The 21707-nt window shown below is 38.7% G+C and overlaps 1 protein-coding gene across 3 annotated transcripts in view; it reads left to right on the plus strand.

Annotated features, from left to right (window-relative positions):
• Window positions 1-21383, plus strand: part of nckap5l (NCK-associated protein 5-like) — a 32632-nt gene extending 11249 nt beyond the window's left edge. Inside the window, exons 1-12 of one of the 3 annotated variants that reach the window (XM_051660994.1) lie at window positions 561-744; window positions 10385-10513; window positions 10618-10686; window positions 11844-11882; window positions 12115-12234; window positions 13292-13381; window positions 13492-16598; window positions 17556-17688; window positions 17811-17883; window positions 18583-18876; window positions 19670-19818; window positions 19972-21383. In XM_051660994.1, coding sequence (XP_051516954.1) covers window positions 10394-10513; window positions 10618-10686; window positions 11844-11882; window positions 12115-12234; window positions 13292-13381; window positions 13492-16598; window positions 17556-17688; window positions 17811-17883; window positions 18583-18876; window positions 19670-19818; window positions 19972-20223 — 4446 coding nt within the window. In that variant the 5' untranslated portion in view covers window positions 561-744; window positions 10385-10393 and the 3' untranslated portion in view covers window positions 20224-21383. Of the gene's footprint in view, window positions 1-560; window positions 745-10384; window positions 10514-10617; window positions 10687-11843; window positions 11883-12114; window positions 12235-13291; window positions 13382-13491; window positions 16599-17555; window positions 17689-17810; window positions 17884-18582; window positions 18877-19669; window positions 19819-19971 lie in introns of those variants that run through there. The other 2 variants (XM_051660993.1, XM_051660995.1) reach the window with 2 other exon arrangements.
• The last annotated feature ends 324 nt before the right edge of the window (window positions 21384-21707 follow it).

A 21707-nucleotide genomic window follows, 5' to 3' on the forward strand; every position in this document is an offset into this window, starting at 1 on the left:
CACTCTTAGTAGAATATTCGATACAATGTGAACGCAGCATAAGTATAAATAGGCCCAAACTGTCTCTAGTTTGCAGCTTACATCTTCGTCTTGCAGTGTTTTCCAGGTCAGTTTTTTGGTCATGTAGCTATATTGACTGCCACAGTATATGCAGTTGCAATCCAATCAGTGCAAGTCTAATAAAGTAGTCCAATCCTCTTAGAAAAGAAGCTCCTGCTACTTGAGAGGGGCTGAGTTACCCGGTTGGCTCCATTTCCCCCATGTGCTTGTTCGGATATCCTTCTCTGTCCTCATCTTTGTTTGGGGTGATGTTGTCCTTTTTGAAATATAACCCCCTCTTTTTTATGGCCTCTACAGCAGTTGTAGGGTTAATGTTTAGCTGCAGCCGTTGGAGGAGGGAGAGACACTCAGCAGAGAGAGGTGGGGGGCTGGCCCACAGCTGTTGTAGTAGGCTGGGTCTATTGGGGTAGGATGCCTGCCTCACACTCCCTTGAACAATGGGAGGACATGGAGGCCACTGCAGTCAGCATAGACAGTTTCCTTACAGTTGCCTAAGGACAGCCACTCCAGCTCCAGAGTAAAGGGAGAAAGATTTCTATGCTCGCAAAGGACGGACGATCACTGAAAATTCACCCTTTTCGTGAAGGTTTCTTTGTGGCATTTTTTGGATCCTGCTCCCGTGTCTCGCATTTGCCTTGCATGGGTTGCACAAAAATGTCTGGGATGCTCTGACTGGAATTAAAGGTAATTTTATGCATAGCTGTTTGCAACGCTATTTTTCAGCTAAGGCTGAATCCTGTCTGTACATTTCTTGTTATTTTTCAGTGACTTGTTTTAGCAAGCACTTTGTCAGTAGTATCTTTCGTGAGCTGTTGGAAATTGATCTCAGATTTGGCTTAGTATTATAAGTATGCATTTATTCCTTGGCAGACAGTTTTGCAGGAATCTACAGAATTTGTAGCATTTTTATCTCATCTATACTTATGTTCCATTACTATGCTGCAATAATACAACACATTTTAAAACTGGCAAGGCAGGATCTCTCAGACATTGATTTAAGGTAGGTCACTGACTATTATTCTTGTATGCTATCCAAACACATTGCTTAAACCAGCATAGCATGTTTCAATGACCCATACACTTTTTCCTGGGGCTGATGTCATTTTTAAATAGACTGAAGTCTCAGATTTCATTAGTGAAGAAGTTGCATGTTTAAGTGTTAATAAAAACAGGTCTGTTTGAATTGAATCAAAGACAACATGGCTTATACCTTTCAGTGTAATGTCTGAGGGATTCATTGTTTGGTTGTGAGTGATTACCTTATTTAACTCAAAGCCAGCCGTAAGGAATTGAATCAGATTAGAGTTCATTTGATGCCCAAGTTAGTCTTTAGAGTCTAAATTGTCCTTGACTAAGCAAAGGCTTTTGCTTGCTTAGTCTTCTTTCAAGGTGTTTTTATTGCTCATGCTGCAGTTAGGGACAAGAAAATGGAGATTATTTATTTCATCTAAACATAGCCCACATAGATGCACTACTGCAAAAGGAACAACAATAATGCATGAGTCTGCAGATGGTTGCACGCTAACTTTGCTGCAAGCTACAGAGCAACATGGCTTACCTTTCATGTTTTGAGCAAAATGGAGGACTAGAGAGTCAAGGAAAATGTAGGGCCTTGCTGTCAGAGTGACACTGATGGTACAGTCTTAGCTAGTAGATGAAATTATATTTTAAGTACATAATAACTTGAAATAGAAATCTTTACTGATGCTGCATAAACCTACATTATTAAAGATTTTATATATTTAATGCCATGCACATTAAGGAATATAAGCTGCCTCGCATACTTCAGAGACAGTCTTTATCCCTGGAATAATTTACATCAAAGGGAAAAAATAATGCCCTTAGGGATTTGATGGAAGGTCTGTATGTTTGTTTACTTTTCCTTAGAATGCGGAATCATCTGTTTTTATTAGTTTTAACTCAATTATTCAGTGCATATAAGGAGAGCCTATTTTCTCTCTAAGCATGATTGATCATTTTATCAGCTCGTAGATCAATAATTGGGTTATGAAGGTGTCTAAGGGCTCAGTGCCCATTGTGCAGGGTGTGAATAATCAGACTGTCTCTGTGGTTGGGGATTGGCTGCTGCTTAATAACTCCTCAAGTGTGGGGGATGGAGGCGGAGCTCCCAGCACATTTTGGGATCCCAGAGAGCCCTACTTGTGTTTGATTGCCTTCACACTGGCTTTATTCCATCCCTCCAAGCCATTCAGGGCCTCCCCCAGCATCCAGTTCCCCTTTTTATCTTTAGTCTGTTCTAAATCTTATTTGCATTATTCAAGATATCATTCTCAACTGGATGAGGTTCTCCACCAAAAAAGAAAAAAAAAAAAGAAAATGAGCAATGTAACCATGTCAGACATTTATTAATTCCTTCATTCATGGTTTATCAGTGACTGAAACCAGTGAAGCTTGTGAAAGAAACATGGGTTTGTGCACACAGACGCAAAAGACCAGCGAAATAAAACCAACTAAATGTCTTTGATAAATATCACACAGTGGAACATTGTTTTTCGAGAATTGTCTGGAACTGGATTGGCTGTCAGCTTGAACATGTCAGTTCATTTTTGTCCATTACCCTGATTAAAATGCTTTTATCTTTCAGCAATCCATTCTATCTTTATAATGAGTGTAATTATTTAAATTACAGACATTACAGACATTTATTAAAAGGCATGTGAAAGTCATTAGGCCTTTTCTCTTGGTCATGATGCCCTGATGTCCAGATGTTGTGTGAAACAATGAATTTACCATGGTAAGGGGTGTTCTTAGGCACAATACGAAATGGCAGCAACTGTGATAAATACACCAATGTTCAATAAATCATTCAATTTGCTATTAACAGTTCTTTGAATATTTTTTTCTTTTTTTTGACAAGTTAGCTGTTGGCAATTTGCGATTGCCAAGCAACTTAGCGAATTGGCATACTAATATAGCATGTGCGGTCACAGGTATGAGTTTATAGTCATTTTTTAATGACTTTGAATACAGCTTATCCAATTAGAGTTTAGAGTTCGAACTATCCATTTTATACAAATCAATTTTGCACCCTGTGTCATTTCAAAACTTAAACAACTACATCATTCTCCAGGAGGTATCTCTTTTAAACCAATTGACTCTGTGTGTCGTCTCCTCTAAAACATTTGAGCAAGTTTGCCAGCCTTTTGAGAAGCCCAGTCTGTTTCCTGACCATTGATAAGAGAGGTTGTTGCGTATTTGATGTATCCAGCAAAGAGGCAGTGGCCTCTGGTGTGTGACTCTGCCATGCTTTGAGTCTCAACTGCATAGCGAAGCTTTGATTTCTAGTCTTAGTCATATTCAGTAGACTTCTCTCATCTGGGCATCATACCAAGCCAGTGACTCAGAAGTATGGGAGAATATAGGTCTTAGCAGTCCTGTGTTCCAGTGGACAACACTAGCAGTAGTCTCAGAAGCTTAGCCTCAATAAATGGACTGCTTTACAAACAAATGAGTTTGAGGCCCTGTTTAGGGTATGTCACAGTGCTTTATTGCTATGTTTACTATACAGCAAATCCACAGATTAGGGGGTAGCATTGTGGTTGAGGCTGCCAAGAATCCTGTTGGCATTGGTATTGGTACTCATTTGCCTCTGTTTTTGCTTGCCACTGAAATCTTCTCCACATAAAAATAGTATATACATCAGGCTTGTAACCACCGTAGATCTATTTATTCCCCCCACCAAACAGAATTGAACATTTGTCTGAGAAAAAAATGGTCCCGGATGTGTAAGAGGAACAATGGTCACATTTACATATACCCTCATAATGCGGTTATAATGCCATTAAGGCAAAACTGTGATTAAACTGTAGCTCATGTAAACAGAATATTGCGATTAGGGCTGCAACTACCGATTATTTTGATAATCGCTTATTATGTTAAAAACATATGCTTGTACACTGTCACTGATTACATTTAAGTATATTACATTAATATTGTTAAGTTTTAAAATAGTATTGTCACCGATTACATGTTCCTAAACGATTCTTTTTTATTGGTATGCTTATCCAGTAAAATCTCGGCTGCCACGTCATCAAGCACTGTCAAAGGCCATCTTAATTGTGAGGACACTTGGAAGGCAGCCTCGTTCCGCAGCCTTCGTCCGGCTTATTTTGGAGGATGCATCAAGTGGATCCTTTGCGGCCTTCAATCACACCCAGTCCTTTGAAAATATCGGAAAACAAATCAAACAGATGTGCACCCTCCTGGTGGCTTCCTCCATTTCTACAAAGTAGTGGTTCACAAATAATTTATTTTAGAAATTTTTATGTGGAGGCGGAAACCTTTATGACATAGCCATGCAGACTTACTAGACTGTCTCATTCATAGCGCTGAATGCTGAGGAGGAGCCTAGCCTACAGCCTCAGAACGACTGGTCTAGGAAGGACACTGCCTTACTAGGTTGCAGCCTTTTGTTTGAGAAGTCAAAATAGAAAAATAGTGTTTACAGTTCTCCAGAAAATGAAATGGCTTACTTAGTTGTCTCTGCATGTTAAGCGTAGATAGAAAAAAATATTTCAATTCCTTAAAAGTCAGTAGGTTCTTCAAATTGGTGATCTACTAAGTGGAAGTCAGAGACCAGCATGAATGCAACACAATTATTTGTCCCAGGTAATATTTAATGATCTATTTAATCCACTAAAGGTCCCATTAAAAATCTTGGTGGATTGTCACACGTGTGCAGCAGAGAGCAATTTGACAATCCTTATTTTGTCTGCGTAAAACACAAACTTGAAGTTTAGGGTCAAATGCAAACTGATGCTAATCTTCTTGGGTCCTTACAAGAGCAGTGGGGATTAGCCCAGTTTTACTGAGTGAGTGAGAGTGTAGTACTTCAGTTGTGTACTTTAGGTGAGGACACTGGCCTTCAGGACATCTGTTCTCGGCAGAGGCGCAAAACCGTAGAATGTTAGTCATAATTTGAATTCTGAGCTGTCATTTCATAAACAGGTGACGTTAGCGATGTGACTAATAGCAATTTGACTGAATAATAGGTCAGTGGTTTCCATTCCTCATCCTGGTGGCACCAGAGAGAGAATTGTTTTGTTTGAAACCTCATACTAACATCTTGTTCAGGTCATTAGGTGCCAATTCCCCTTACAAAAAATCTAAACTAGATGCAAACTTGCCGCAAATTTGCAGCTCGTTAATTTCACATGCAAATGAGCTTGTTGCAAGTGTTCGCCAGAAGTTTGCAGCTCTTCATCAGTAGTGGTGAACCTCTGGCAAGTCTTTGGCAACAATGGACACTTTGCCGCAAGTTTGCCGCAAAGCTCATTTGTATGTGAAAATTAGCAGTGGTGAATTTGCCATGAACTCTCGATTTTTGTAAGGGCAAGTGGTGTAGCATGTGTTGTGTATGTGTTCATGCATTCGCTTTTTAAAATTTTCAGACCGTACACTTATTTCTCTTTTAAATCTGCACGTAACTGGATGTTACAGCTGCCTTTTAGTATTGTCCTGTTTCAAATGTATCGTCCAAAATGCATCTTAAAATTAAGATAATAAAATTAATTCACAAACTCGCGCAGTTTATTCTTGATGACATGTCAACAAACATGAAAGAACGGCTCTCGCTGTTTTTGCACTTATTGGCACCATCTGCAAAGGAAAAAAAAATATAAAAACAGCTGAGAATAATAAAAATAGCCATTAGGGAGATGTGGGTGATGTTTTGTTTTATTTTCTAATGATTTTTTCTCCTGCTACCCAATAAATTACTCTCCTTTTTCAACAAACATTAAAGAACGGCACGCACCCGTTTTTACGCTTATTTGCGCTAATTTGCAATAAAAACAACTGAAAATAATAAAGACAGCAGGTAGGGAGATGTGGGTGAAATTTTATTTTATGAATATTTTTTGTCTTCTGCTTCCTAATAGCTTGCCCTTCTCTTGCGCTCTCTCTATATTCAATGGTTTTGGCACATAATGGTCTCTGACTTGTTGGGACAGTGCTCACCTGACGACAAGACGTCTAGATATCAAGCTGTTTTAAAAAGTGTTATAGCATCTGGGACTAGTCTCAGCATGTTGCAAGTGTCGTAGCGTCTGGGACTAGTCTCGGCATGTTGCAGGAGTGCGCACACAATAAGGCCGTTCGTTGTGAGATCTAAGACTTCTTGTCGCAGACCAGTCGCTGTCTCAGAACATCAAAGGAAACAAGCTTGTGTCGTGTAGTGTCCACTAGGCATTAGTGGTGTTGAGATTCTCTAGTACAGTGGCTTTCAGCTGGTGAGTTGCAACCCAAAAATGGGTCAGACTCAGAATTTATTATGGTCATTGACTGCAGATAAAAAATAATGATAAATCCAAATAATAAAATGTCTTGTCTTTTGTTGTTGACATCAAAGGTAATGTGTCTAATTGAAATGTATGTTATTTTGGCACAATTCCATTTGTCACTTGGTAGAAATTAGGCAGATTCCAACATGCACAGGTTGCGTGACATCCCGTCATTCTTGAAAACCATGAGCAAAACTATGCAACGTAAAGAGAATACAACCCAGACTGCATTAAATACAGTTTCACTTGCAAATGACATTGATTTGTACAGATCGCAATGAGTTATTTGCGGTGAATCATTGGCTGCCAACAGCATGAAACGATTAAAATTCAATTTTGTACATTGAGCAATTTTGATACAGTGATGTGTCGCCACTTGATGTATAATCAGGGGCCTGAAGCAAAACCAGTTTCTGAACCACTGGCAGGAGAATCTTTTTCTTTCTCAGGAATTACGAAAAGTGATTAATTTGTAACAGGCCCACTGTTTTTTTTGGTTTTTTCCAAACATATTAGTAGTTAATACAATGTCAGCTTCGGTTGGTCAAAACATCACTTGAAGAATGTGGCATATTTGTAATGCTTTCGGAAGACTTCAAAGGCATTACACTTGTAAATGGTACATACTGTACTATGTACAGTAGCAGTAAAGGTGGATTTCTCAAAGTTTAACACTTTAAATCATTGCTAGCAGTCATCTCTCCACTGACAGTGATATCTTAAAGACTTCAAAATAGGCTGTTGATGCTCTGTTTCACCAGAATCAGCTTACTCATCCATTAATTTTTCATTGCTTGCCAGTAGATGAAAAGGAAAGATGATCAAGGCTCTTGAGAGTGCCCAGCCTTGGCCGCCAGCGTTCAGAAATGGGCAAACATTAACAACGTAGTAAAAATGGAACAAATACATAAAACGCTTCTTGCTAATCCAGAAGTATTTCAAATGCTATGATGTGTTTTACCAACATGTCATCACTTATGCATAATTATATATATATATGTACATAGATTTAACTTGCTTGTAGGGTGAGCAATTTGTTTTTTTACATGTATGGCTTAGGCAGATGACAAATTGAAACAAGAGTTCTAACCTGGAATACCTGTTAGTTCTCATCCTGTGGCTATATTCAGTCTAAAGAGGGCTATCATATAAACATGATATTTAAGCAAAGAAATTCCATTTATACTTTTGTGCCCAAGGCTTTGGATTGTTACCATATTCATTTCTCAGTGAGTTTTTGGCTTCTATACTTTATAGGTATTTTGCCAGCAATCAAGAACAGGACAAAACATTTTTAACTTTGAATTTATTCCAGAATAGAACATCTTTTTTTTTTATTTGTTTTTTATTTAGTGCTATGTAACAGAGACGTATGATTTATTAAAATGACTGCAGAGCATTCTCTTTAAAGGATATAATTATTAAATTTGGGTGTATCAGTGCTGAAAATTGTTTTTATATGTAAAATTTGAAAATGGCTTAGTTCAACGTTTAATGTATCAAACATCTGGTACAATGACAGTAAAATATAATGGCAAAATGCATCAGACAGTGTGTAAGATTTGTGATGTGTAGATACAATTTAAATTATGATTTAACATTTATACTTTAGTTAGATTAAACATTTTCCTTATTTTTTGCTCTGCTGATAAAACAGCTTAAAACTGGCCTGTTTGTCTTAGTTGGTTTCCCAACCTGATCAGGCTGGTCTGGGTTACTGGTTTTAGAGGGGTTTTGGGCAGCTTGTCAGATGGCCAACCAGCTGAACACCAGCTTGGCCAGGCAGGGAAACCAGCTAGACCAGCTGAAGACCTTCTTGGCCAGACTGCATGATTAGCTTGACCAGCATAGCCTTGTTAAGCTTTTTTTTTCTTCAGCAGGGTGTTTTCAAAATGAAAAAAAAAAAAGAAAATACTGTATGTGCTTCCAGTCTGCACAGCTAAATGTGCCACAGTTATAGTACAAATATGTCGTCCTCTTTCGGAAGACTATTCCTTGTGTCTCTGTGAAAGTGTCTGTCATGTGAAAGGAGCCTCCTGGCACTGCAGTGTTCCTAGTGGAACTCCCAGTTGTATAGTGTGGCCTGGAGCTTGTCTTAGTGTGATCCTTTACTGTTAAAGCATAGCTTGTTCTCTGACCCACTACACCCTCTCAACCCTCTGACCCCAATAGCCTTTGTATTCATTTACTCTCAGATTTGAAGTTTCCATTTAAGCTATTCACTCGCAATGAGTCGGATGTCTATAGATAGGCTTCCCACATAAATGAGCACAGAGAATGGTTAGAGGATCAATTATGAATGAGTCCCATGAACATGCGTATTGATTTTGTGATTCAGTTTTGTAATGATATTATATCTGCTGACAACATCCGGTGTTCTTATTGAAGGTCAAATATATGGTATAGTGCAGTGGTGGGAATGGTCGGATGAAAGCTACCGGTGTTATGCTGTGATAAAGTATAGTGTGTTTTGTTTTTGTTGGATCTACACATTTTACACTCTATCCACTTTGGGATGCAATGATGAACCTCTGTTCATTGTTATGTTGTAGAAACGGAAAAGGATGTATATATCTTGAATGTCATTTTGATTATTTGTAAATTGATTTTGGATACATAAAGGGTCTGTAACCCTTTATGTATTTTGCTGTTCATGCTTTTTCTGTTACTGTTATACTTTATATGATTTAAAAAAAATTTTTCGCAAACGTGTATTAATTTCTGTGTATATATTTGTTAGTTTTGGTTATTCACATTGGGTGTACTTGCAGCAGAGGTGAGGCGCTTTACTCTCGAACACTTACTTCACATCTAGTTTTATAGGTGTTATGTTCTACCCTGTTGTTACTGGCCACCTCATTGTTTAAAAACTTTACTGATTGGCCAGTTCTAGCCTATTTTATGTTTGCCAGTGTTTAAGGATCTGCTTTTAAATGACTGACTAAGGTCGCATGACCGAAGCGTTGCTGTTACTATATTTCTTGCTGTCTTTGGCAGTGTGCGGGAGTTTATCTTCTTTTTTCATAATGTTTTTTTATGGTACATTTAGTCATTCAGAAGAGGCTTTTATCCAAAGCGAATTCTAAATGAGGAACATAAGCAATTTATCATACAAAAGTCAACAATATCTGCAGTACCTCACTGCCAAGATCAAATAGTAGCTTGAGTAGTACATTTAAAAACCCTTTATTAAAACATATGCAAGTGTACATCAACTTTACATTAAGCTCAACTTAACTCTTGCATAGTGATTGGGAAAGCCATCATATTTCATTTATTTAATATCAGAATACCCCAGACTTTGTCATATTCTGAAATGTACACTAGATCACATGTCTTTGAACACACGCCACGAGGAACAGATTCTGAGCTGCGGTCAGTAAGTCAGTAGGTCATAAGTAGTCTGCATGATTGCTGGAATCCTCCAGTGTTCTTTTCAGGCCTCTTCTGTCTAATCCGCTGTGACACTATTAATGTGAAGATGTGGCTTCCCAGGGACACTAGTCTTACTTCTGCAGTCTCAGCTGTCTCAAAGACATACCATTAGTTTGTCTGTTCTCTAACAACTCTTCAGTTACATAGGAGTGTTTGGAAAGCTGGATTTAACTAGCTTGTTCAACCAGTTGTTTACTGTATGCACACAAAGGGGTTAAAAAAAAAACGTTTTTTATGTTAAAATACATTCTCTGGTCCCAGACTAATGCACAGAGACAGCTATAAATAAGCAATTTTCCCTGAAAAGTTTAAACACTGTGGCTGTGTGGAGCTATATTCCTCTGTTTGTTTAGAGCAGCCCGTCCAGCCTGACACAGCAATTTTGGCACAACCAGTGGAGTGTGTTTGGGTGGGACTATCTGTTTTTCTTACCTATGGCAGATAGGGGGAGTGTTCCAGGAAACCTGTTTAAAAACTAATTTTGCAATTCCATTTGGAGCTGCACAGAAAGTACACACTTCACCTTTAAGACTACCATTTACTGAAATGTTTTTATAAATTAATTTCTGTCTTACTCTTCTTGTTAGGTAGAGATAATGTCAGAAGCGGCCCAAAATAGAGTGGATGAGGACTTTGAGTCTGAGGAGGGAGATCTTGAGTCCTATCTAGAGGAAGAGAGTAGCAGTGAGCTTCTGGAGCGAGTGAAAGAACTTCAAGTAAGTGTGCAATACACTTCCACAAAGAGTATATTTTTATCAATTTTGTTTCTTTTCATTCTTGATTCATTATAAAAATTAAAAATAAATGTTTTTTTGCATAGGCTGAGAACTCTGCCCTGTCCCTGGCAAATGAAAGTCAGAGAGAGGCCTATGAGCGATGCTTGGACGAGGTGAGTTCTTAGTCAAGGCCCCTGCACACTTCCTACGAAATTGAAGAACGAATGGGTATGAGGTCATTAGAACTAAATCTGGCCAAAAAGTGTTTTTGAGTTCGTTTCGGTGGTTCGTAATAGCTTGCCAGGGTGAACTGTCAGGAAAACTTCTTATTGGCTTCTAAACACATTCTTACTTCCATTGGTCCACATCATTGGTAGGTGTAACCTGGAGCTCCACCTACTTGGAGGCTGACAGCTAATTCCCGTTCTGTCAGTTAAGATCAGTCAACATGAACACACTGGCGTGCAGAGTTATTAGTAAGCTGGTGGAAACTTACCTACATCTGTACGATCCTTTGCGAAGAGACATTTTCCATGAACATGTCATGAGATTTTTTTGCTTTAATTAGACTACAATAGGAACCAAATGTACAAAAATACTCTTAAGGGCCCATTCACTCTGTTTGAAATGCTGCTTTACTCATGGGCCGTCTGCAGTGAAAATCACACATCTGCCCATGTAAGATATGCCTGTTATCATTCTTTTGTCTGTATTCTGTCCTTTAGCACTTTTATACACGCATCTTTGCAGTAGTATCTGTGTCATCATAAATTACCATTACAGTGTAGTCGATACATATTATGGCCGTATATAGCTTGTTAGCATTTAGCGCCATAAATGCACAAGGTAAGCATAACAAATTACACATTGTATACTGCATATACAACTTTAAATCAGCATTGAGTGATTAAAACAGCTTCTTTTACTGATCTCATGTGAATTGTACTCATAGAATTAGGCATAAAGTCAATGATAATAATAGTTAATATTTCACATGTAGTCTTGAGAGTCCTCATATTTAAATGTACTTGTAAATGCCTTCCCCAGCAGCGTGGCGGTTGTCTGAATGTTCGCAAAAACAGTATGTTGTTGCTCAGCTTTTTCAAACTTCTTTTCGGCTCTGAGTGAACAACGAAGAAGCACTTCGCCGTGAGTGTGCTGGGGCCTTGGCAGAATGAATATTGTTCCTTACCACACATTTATCTAGCATTAGAGATTTGCAATGGTCTTGCCTAATGCACCATGCTGAAAAAAAAAACACTTTAGAGTTTATGTCAGTTGATTAATACAATTGTTCAGCATTTTTTTTAATGCTTGTGTTTGTTTTTAGGTGGCCAACCATGTTGTCCAAGCTTTACTCAATCAAAAGGTGAAAACACTATACTTTATATACTGTATCTGAAACACAGTGATAAAAGCCTCACTTTTTTAAATAAAAATGTATGTACTGGTGTATTTTTGCATGTGTATGTAACGCATGTGAATTTGTATGTAGTGGTTTTGTATTTTATAAAGTGGTTATTGTATAGTGGTATTGTGCCAATCACAGCTTTAGCCATATAATGCGATATGTTTTTAATGAATGTACATCCTTTTCTTAGGATCTCCGAGAGGAATGCATTAAGTTGAAAATGCGTGTGTTTGATTTGGAGAGGCAGAACAGAACACTGTGTGAACTTTTGCAGGAGAAATTACACAGTCAATCATGTGTACATCAGCAGGTAGGTGATTAAATGCTGGAACATGTGAAGGAAAAATGCACTGCGCCAGTCATGTTGTAGTTTAAATGTGCTGTTTTTCACAAAACTTTCTTAAAACTCCACAGGGATGTCCTATTAGATTTGTTAACAAATGGAAGAAAATGGCTCAATTAACATCTTCCTGTTTAATTTTACCGGGTTGCCTGGAAAGACATTTTTTATGTGACTAAAAGGAATTTGTGTAAAAGACAGAAAACAAATACCCATGTTATACACGTACAGCGGGGTTCAAAAATCTGAGTTCACACTGAAAATCTGGAATTCAAAATCAAAACCTGTAAATAAACAAAGTTTTTGGATTTTTAAAAATTTAAACTAATAGAAGCTTTATGACATAAAATAAAAAAGATTCTGCACTATTTCTAGGTCACTAATCAAATAAGCAATTTTGTTATATTTACCATGTTAACTCCTGTGTAAAAACAGGTCAGATTTGCTTCCACTGAAGCACACAAGATGCTTTTTGGAACATTCTCAGATCATGCTAATATAACATGGGTCATCAGGTTTTGCACAAAATCCATGCCAACTCGAGTGCATGCTGTCAGTAAAGCTAAAGGGGGAAATGTAAATGGAAAATGTAAATGTAATTTTTTTCAATTAAACTTTTCCCCAAAATTGTATTGAGACTAATATAATATGTAATAAATAAAAAAGAGAAAAATGCAAAATAGAAGCATTTTCACAAGAGGACTCAGACTTTTGAAACCCAATCCTATATTTATGCTTGTTATGCATTGTGTTTTACATAATCCACTAACTGAATAATATAATTCCCGGCCCACAAGACTCCACATGCTGAAGTGCCCTTGGGCAAGACACTGAACCCCAAGTTGCTCCCAATGGCAGGCTAGCACCTTGCATGGCAGCTCTGCTCTCATTAGTGTGTGTGTGAATGGGTGAATGAGACACAGTGTAAAGCTCTTTGTAGAACCGCTGAGGTTAAAAGGTGCTATATAAGTGCAGACCATTTACCATAACAAGAAGCTTAAAGCTTACCTAATGTGTCTTATCACAGCAGCCAGGACCCTGTTTGGAACACATCGGTGAGCTGCAGCACAGTGAATCTACCAAACTGATTGAGACTCAGAGGATTCCACAGGCCAAGGTAGGTGCCATTCACAAAGAACAAATGCCTGGCAATGGTCTTTGTTATATCTAATATGTATGAGATCAGTCAAAGCAACTTTTCCTTATATTTATGATTCTGCTCTTTAGGGAAACAGTGAGTGTGCACAAAATTGCATACCTGACACCCAGGGCTCATCCACCTCAATGGAGGCCATGTCCCCATTCTTGAAAAAGAAAGCACACATATTGGAGGTCCTCCGCAAGCTTGAAGAAACGGATCCACTTCGGTACCATCGTTCCTCTGGCATTCCCTCAATCTGTGATTACAGCCAGGCTCTTGCCTCCAAGGAGGCTGTATTAGCCTGCAGAGACAATTCATCCAGGTGCAATGCACCCAAAGCACATTGTTCCCATTCCTGTCCAGATGTTTGCACACATCAGCATTTGAATGGAGGAGAGCACAGCAATGTAAAGTGTGGTAGTTGTAGCACATGCCTGATGCTGTCCAATAAAGATTCCGTCAGCTTAGCAAAGAGTAGCCACAATTTTTGCACTTCAAACTCCATTACTATTGATAACCTCAATTTGGCTCGGCACGATTTCCAGGAGAACATGGACTTGCAGAGCCTGGTGAAGCCTGCCATAGGTACAAGTGAACTGTTTGTAAATAGAACATCTGCTGATGTGTCCATTCTTTTAGCGGACCCACCCAATGATCCCCACCTATTAGAAGTCCCAGAGTCATACTCCAGATTATCAGTCTCGGAAAGAGATCAGACCAGAGGAGTTCCTGATCATATGTCCGTAGAAACGAGAGACAAGAATTGGTTGTCAGATGTTCTGCTCGAGTCCCAAACAAACAGGTCAAGTGGCAGCACCTGCAATGAGACAATTAGTGATGATGGCACAATTGATGTTACCCTACTGGACTCTGACTTAAAGCACTTAAACATCGTGGTGCCACAGAGACTTGAGAAAGATAGTGGTAGTGAAGAGTTTGCAGTGAAAGAAGACTCTGACTGTGTCTATCAAGCCAGCACAGCCACCACAAAGCTGCCAACTCTTGGACTCGAAGATGATGCACACTTTGATATGGAAAGCAATGAACTAGTTCACAAAGGTCTCTTATTTTTGCCCAATGAGAATCACACTGCCTCAAAAGTATTGGATGACATCTCTGTCCCTGTGAAAGACAGCACCCCACCTGACCCTCAGTCCAATAGATCTAAAGTTGCAGTGAGCCCCAATCAAGTTTCCTGCCTTAGAGAGGTCAAGGCCTCCCCCTCCAAACTTCTCAAATTCCTGAAGATACCCACTATTGGAGAACGTACCACAGTACCAAATCCACCTCGTCTCAGTCCTCAGTTGACACGTAGTTCAAAAATTCCTTGCCGGAGCAACAACTATGAGGTGCAACAGTCACCTGTCTCAACAAGAAAAGCCACCACAACCGAGAGGCAAAGACAGTTGCCTGCCTCTAAATCCGAGTCGCACTCCGCTCCAACTTCTCCACCCCAGCCTGATGATGTCCCCACACAGCTGACAAAGGAGCTTAGTTGTGGAATACCTAAAACAAGTCGTGTAGCCAAACCTACACAAAGTTCTCCGGTTCAGAAGACCCCTCAGAAAGTTCCACACTATGAAAATGTCTCGGATCTCTCAAAGACGTGTGGCACCGATGTATCCCAGTTGCTTGTAGAAGTGAGCTCATCTCTTTGCAGTGCCAGTCTCAGTAAAGAAGGGGTGAAAGGAAAGCAGCAAAAATTTGGTATTGAGTGGCCAACAAGTCTCAAGCAGAAAGATATCTCGCCAGAGTCTGATTCTTCAGACCAGGAGGACAGCTCAGAGAGTCCAGTTTGGCATAAGCAAGTCAATCATCGCAGTCTGCCTAGTCAGTCATCATCGCAGAAGGTTCAGAGCGGGATTGGCACAAGGTCCAGAAGCCAAGAGAAGAATGAAGTCACAATTAATGATCCACAGAGCACAGAGTCACCTTTTAAAAGGGACGATCCGCCACCTGTTCCTAGAAAATCAGGGATTGGAAGACATTCAGGTGAATCAAGCCATTCATTTAAAGAGCGACTGGCTGCACTTGGCAAGCTGAGGAACCCAGAGGAATCGACAGCTTGTCCTCCGCTTGCAGAGAAAAATGAAATTCAGTCCCCTGCAAGTATACCAGCACAGACCAATGATAAAAGCAAAATGGCTGACAGGAATTCTGATTGTAGGTCAGGAGAATATAGACTTCCAAAAAATACAGAATCCACAGATGATAAACCCTTCCATTCAGGTTATCTTGATGGCGCTATCTCCAAACAAGGATCCTTTCAGCATGCTGACCAAGCAGTCAGGTCACTGCCCTCTAGCTCGTTAGTCTCGAAACTTGAACATGAATCTTCTAGAACGTTCTTAGCAAAGCAAGAGAGTCCAAAATCAAAGATGCATCCACCATCTGCTAACTTAGAAGCTGCACAAGCTTTACGCAGCTATGCTAAAAGTACAACGCCCCACAGCCTTTCATATAATGTAAAAAATGTTTCTGGCTCCCACAGTAGCAGCCCCAACAAAGTCCCACTCAAATCGCCAACGAAAACTGTGCCACCATCTATGAACCGAGATGGGAAACCTGCTCAGGAGTTCCAGAGGTACATGTCAAAATCTGAGGACAGGAGCCATCTCAGGGCCAATAAGAAGAAGACTTCTTATGGAGAGAGCCTTCCTCCTCCACCACCAAGACCGATAGAATCTGTAGAAGAAAAGAGGCACTCTGCTCCCAGCTCTCAGTCCTCTATTGAGCAGAAGGTCATGAAGGGCATTGAGGAGAATATGCTGAAACTGCAAGAGCAAGATAAAGGGCAAATGGTCGAGGTCAAGCAGAAGGCTTCCAATGGTATTGCCAACTGGTTTGGCCTGAGAAAAAGCAAGCTTCCAGCTCTGAGCCGAAAACCAGAAGCATCAAAAGTGAAAGATGACAAGAGAGAATGGAAACTCAATATATCTTCAGTTGGCAAGGACTCCAAGGGTGCTGCTAAGAAAACAGAGAGTGAGAGCTTGAACATTTCTATGCTAATTGAGAAAGCTGAGGGCTTACATAAAGCTCTTGAAGAAGAACGGGCATATGTGAATGGAGTGGCTTTGGATCGCCAAGGAAAAGGACATTCTTGTGAGGTGGTGATGGACCAAGCCCAAGGGCATCTGTCTGTAATGTACAGAGGAGTGCCATCTGACAACTTCATGCAGCAACTGCTAAACCGGTTAGTACAAAAGAGTATCTAAACTAAAACATTTTTGGTACCCAGAATGTTCTGGGAACGTTAGTTTGTGGTCATAAAAAATTAAAACCTAAAAAGAACATTCCTACAAATGTAGGAATTTGTTCTCTAAAAAATATATCAAATGGGAACCATATGCTAATGTTAAGGAAACATTCTGTTTGATGGCATATAGATTCTGTTGATGTATATTTGTCATCACATTGTTGGTTACATTCGAAGCAGACACTTTTTTTTTTTTTCCAAGCCTAGTTATAATAAAGTACAGGTATCATGATGGCAACAAATACAGGTAGCTGAGGGTACAACTTGCATTTTTACATAAATCTCAAAGGAGAACACTTAGAAAACAAAGGCCAGATTAATTGCAAGCTAATTAAAGATTTATGTCAAGTTTTACAAAAACAAAAATCCAGGTTGATGTGTTGTGTAGCGTAGTTGTTGTGCAGGTTTGCATGGAAGGTGAGTAAAGTGAAAATGTGTGCTTTTTATATTCAGTCATATTCAGTCAGCTGCTTTGTCGCTGGGAATTGTAAGGCTAGTAGTAGCTGGGCCGGGGTTTATAGTTTTATATAAAATTAAAAGGATAGTTCACCCAAAAAAGAAAATTCTGCCATCTGCTCTCCTTCATTCTTACCACATGTTTTCTGTCTTTTGTGTGTGTGTCTGTGGAACATAAAGAATTATTTAGCTGAATTTCCATGCTATTCTTTTCCAAATTACAAAATTAGAAGGTGACAGGGGGGTGACCTTCTAATTTTATACACAGTGTATAGTTTTAGGAGACTTACTCCAAGTCTTGTTCCAAGTCTCCTAAAGCTATACACTTTATGTGAGGAACAGTTTAAAATGTGAGATATTACATTGTAATTAAGTGTAAAAAAGCAATGAAAAGTACTTTTCACATTACTTCTATTTTTATCGTTATTCTTTCATAAGGGTTGATGGGAAGGACGCAGGTATCAGTATGGCACATCGACGCCTCTCATTTGACTGTAAATCCAGACCTGTATTCAGTCATCAGAGCACAGTCATTCCTAGTCAGACAAGAAGCAATGATGACTTGGAAAAGGTGAAATCATAAGTTGTAATCATCACCAATTGAAATGAATGGATATCATGCACATTTCTAGTTAAAAAGAAGTCAATGGGATGTTGAATTTTCATTTTAGTTTGACCCTTCGTATTTTACAGGTTTCTACTTTGAGTAAAGATGTTACATCCGATGAAAACCTGGCTGAGACGATTCATCATGAACACTTTGCAGGTAAAGCATGATTACAATGCATGGCATCAATGCTGTCAATGTTTCCAGAGCCAAGAATTCTGATTGGTTAGCATGTAGTCACAGAAAACAGGTTTAAACCTGGTTGAATATTCCTGATGATGAATAATCTAGGTGTGTGGTAAGTTTTTTATTTTTTTTTTATTTCGGTGACTCAATGTGACTCATTCTCGAAAACAGCTGCATGGCAAACAGATTTCAATAGTTTAGAGTGTGTTTTGCGTGTCTATCTTTTGCATCATATTCCTTGGTGAACCCTTTGTGCAATTATTTGTTTTATAGTTTATAACGTAAATCCTTTTTTTTTTTTTTTTTCAGCACCAGTCTTTTTATTTGACGAACATATTTACCAGTTATATGTGTTTGTTTAGGGGAAATCATGCAAGAGGTTTTAAAAAACAATTAAAAAGAAATTACTGCCGTGACATTGATTCAATCAAATACTGTAGGTAGAAATTAGAATTGATTGTGTAAGTAATTGAGAAATAGACTTTTTTGGTCACAATCAAAACTGCCTACCATCAAAAGAACCATATGCCAACAGTTAAGCATGGTGCTAGTAATGTCAAAATCTTTTATATACACACACTGTATATAATATAGTATATACCGGTACTCATTATTACTTTCAACTTCCTTTCTTCTACTTTTTCAATATGAAACCCTCTCTTACTCGCTCAGGAATCTCTACACACACCCTTGACAGTGGCATCGGCACATTCCCTCTTCCTGACTACAGTGTGAATGTTGGTTGCAAAAGCATTCCCAAAGGGAAAGCCCATGGGGAGTGTGACCCTCCTCTTCTCCATGGAAAACATGGCTCAGGAATGAAGAGTTCCCACAAGGGCTGGACTTTGGAGAGAGAACTGTCATCTTTAGAAGAAGATTATATGGGTAGTCAGGATATGGACCATCACACCAGCACATTGGAAACCAAGATTCCATCCAGTCAGATTGCAAACATTGTTCATGATGGTATGACTTCAACATTATGTTCAATACAATGTTTTTTGTTAATAGAACTTGGTCATAGAGTATGATTGTAAATGGTCATGCCATACCAATATGGGAAATATGCCACAACAGAGAATGGCTTTATTCTATCATCTTGTTGAATTTGGAGGGAGCTTGTAGAATATTACACTGGTTTGCCGTATTTGGAGCACAGATGTCTGAAAACTCTTAGCAGTCACTTAAGATTATGCAGTTATGGGATCTTTGAAGACAGAATGATTGTACATTAATAGAAAGCATTAGTTAAGCAATTCGGTAAAACAGCAGATATACAGTGGGGCTCAAAAGTCTAGAGCACTATTGAAAATGCTTCTATTTAGAATTTTTCACATTACAAGCTACAGTATATTATCAACATAATAATTGAGTGAAGAGTTTAATTGAAAAATGAATGTGAATTTCATATTTCATATGTTCCCCTTTTGCTTCGAGCTGACATAGACTATAAGTTTGTGCAAAACCTAATGATCCATTTTATTGAAGCAAGATTTTAGAATTTTCCAAAAATCACCTTGTGTGCTTCAATGAAAGCAAGAAAATTGAACCTTTTGTACAAAGGAGTTAACCCGGTTAATGCCACAAATGTACTTTTTTGATCAGTGACCAAATAATGTAAAATCGTATCTTATTTTATCTTAATTTTCCAACATAATGTGTCTTTGTTTCCACATTTAAATTGGATTTTGAATCCTGATTTTCAACATTATGTAGGTATTTCTTTCTCATTGACTTACACTAAGGTTTGTATTTTCAGACACTGATATTTGTGGAGCACCTATGAAATTAGGCCCCACAAAGAACTGGACTTTCCCTAACCTCAAAGCATCTGCAGAGCCATCTGAGGTTTATCTTGGCGTCGGAGATGGAGTGGAGCCAATCAGTCATAAGGGTTCTTTTAAGAGGGTGAGCATCACTAATGCCTATCCTAGTATCACCCAACAAGACAATGCAAATAATGTTCTATTCTGTTTTATTAAAATGTTTTTAATGGAAATAATGCTTCATGTGTACTTTCCTACTGTGCTACAATGCATTTTGGCTGCGTTTTATCTGCAGCACAACAAGACTAGTAATTCCATGGCCAACCGCGAAGGCGACCCAAGAAGTCTTCCTCAACCTGGTCAGGCACGTCGAGGCAAAAGCCGTATTCCTACTAACCCAGAGATGGTGAGAGACACTGGTCTAGAGTTGGTGAGAGAGAGACCTGACGATGGCCTATCTCCAAGCCATCCCCAAGTCCTCGAGACCCCCGAATCTCTGAGCGATTCTCTCTACGACAGCCTGTCCTCCTGTGGTAGCCAAGGCTGAAATTGTTTTAGAAGGTAGGACTGAATGATAACCAGGTACCAACCTTTTTTGTAACACTGATTCTCGTGATACTTCTTAAGCTTCAGACATTTTCAAAGGTGGATACTTGCGGGATAACCCATTTTTTGACCCGAAAAAAAAACCCAACACAAAATGTTACCCCTGTACACAAGATACCCATGTTTGTATCTCAGTTATCCTGATGGATGGAAGGAGGACTATTACAGTGTTTGTGGTGATGTCATTTTTAAACCATTTTAACAACTCTGTCACCTCATTCGTGTTCTCTGTTTCAAGTGGTAGCCAAGTAGTGACGTTGAACTTCATATTATTGTTAAAGGGATGGTTCGCCCAAAAATGAGAATTCTGTCATTTCCTCACCTTTATGTTCTGAACTTGTATGACTTTTCTTTCAGCCTCAGTCATCATTCACTTTCATTGTATCGAGGAAAAAAAAATGCAATTAAAGTGAATGGTGACTGAAAATATTTTTTTTTCCTAACATCTCCTTTTGTGTTCCATGAAAGAAAGTCATACAGGTATGGAACACATGAGGGCCATTTTTGGGTCAACCACCTCTTTAAGTAACTTCAAAGATGAAAGCTCTGAGTCCATTGCAACAGTCTTCCAGTTTTTAAACTCACCGAATGTTCTGGTATTCTCATGCAACATCAGTGCACATTCTTTGCGAACATTTGTGTAAAGCTATTGGAAAGTGAATGTTAATATATGTGATTTTCAATTAATTTAATATGCATATTTCATGATAAGAAAAAAGAAAAGAAAAAACAGTGCATTTGTGTAAAACTTCATGCATCGAGATTTGTTTGATTCATACGTTTAAAGATAAAAATCTTGTAGCAGCATCTTAAGTGCTATCCATGTAAGACAGAGCTACAGTGTTCCACAGTGAATTGTTATTTACATTTATTTATTTATTTTCTTTAATAGTGTGGGAAGAAAAGACCACATTTTATTGGATACTCTCTTTAATTTCTTTTACAACATGTACTGTGCCTGACTTTGTGTGTTTGTCTCTCTTGGTGTCTATGGTTAGTTTGTTCCCCAAATTTGGCCATGGCTTGTTTGTGTATATTCATTTTTTTTTTTTTTTTTTTTTAAGCAATGATTTAAAAAAACAAAAACTTGTGACTTGTGAACTCATGACCTAATTCTAAACTGTGTTATTGGATCACCCTGCCTACAATCACTGACACTGTAACACAATTTACATTTCCCACGACTTTCCAAGTTTGAACACGGCTGAATAGACAACCAAAATGTGCAAAAAATTATCAAACCATTCCCATCGAATACAATTCATTTAATATTTTTGTTGATGTAATATTGCTGACTCTGCCTTACACATCTTTTCACAGCTGTTAGAAAGTATCGTACTCTGGGCCAGGTTTAATGAAGTTGATAACTCAGCAGAAGGGATTTTCGTTGGGAGGGAAATGCTCAAGTTTTTCCACAAACCCATA

Source organism: Myxocyprinus asiaticus, chromosome 28 (genome assembly GCF_019703515.2).
Source record: "Myxocyprinus asiaticus isolate MX2 ecotype Aquarium Trade chromosome 28, UBuf_Myxa_2, whole genome shotgun sequence".
In the NCBI taxonomy this organism is placed as follows: Eukaryota; Metazoa; Chordata; class Actinopteri; order Cypriniformes; family Catostomidae; genus Myxocyprinus; species Myxocyprinus asiaticus.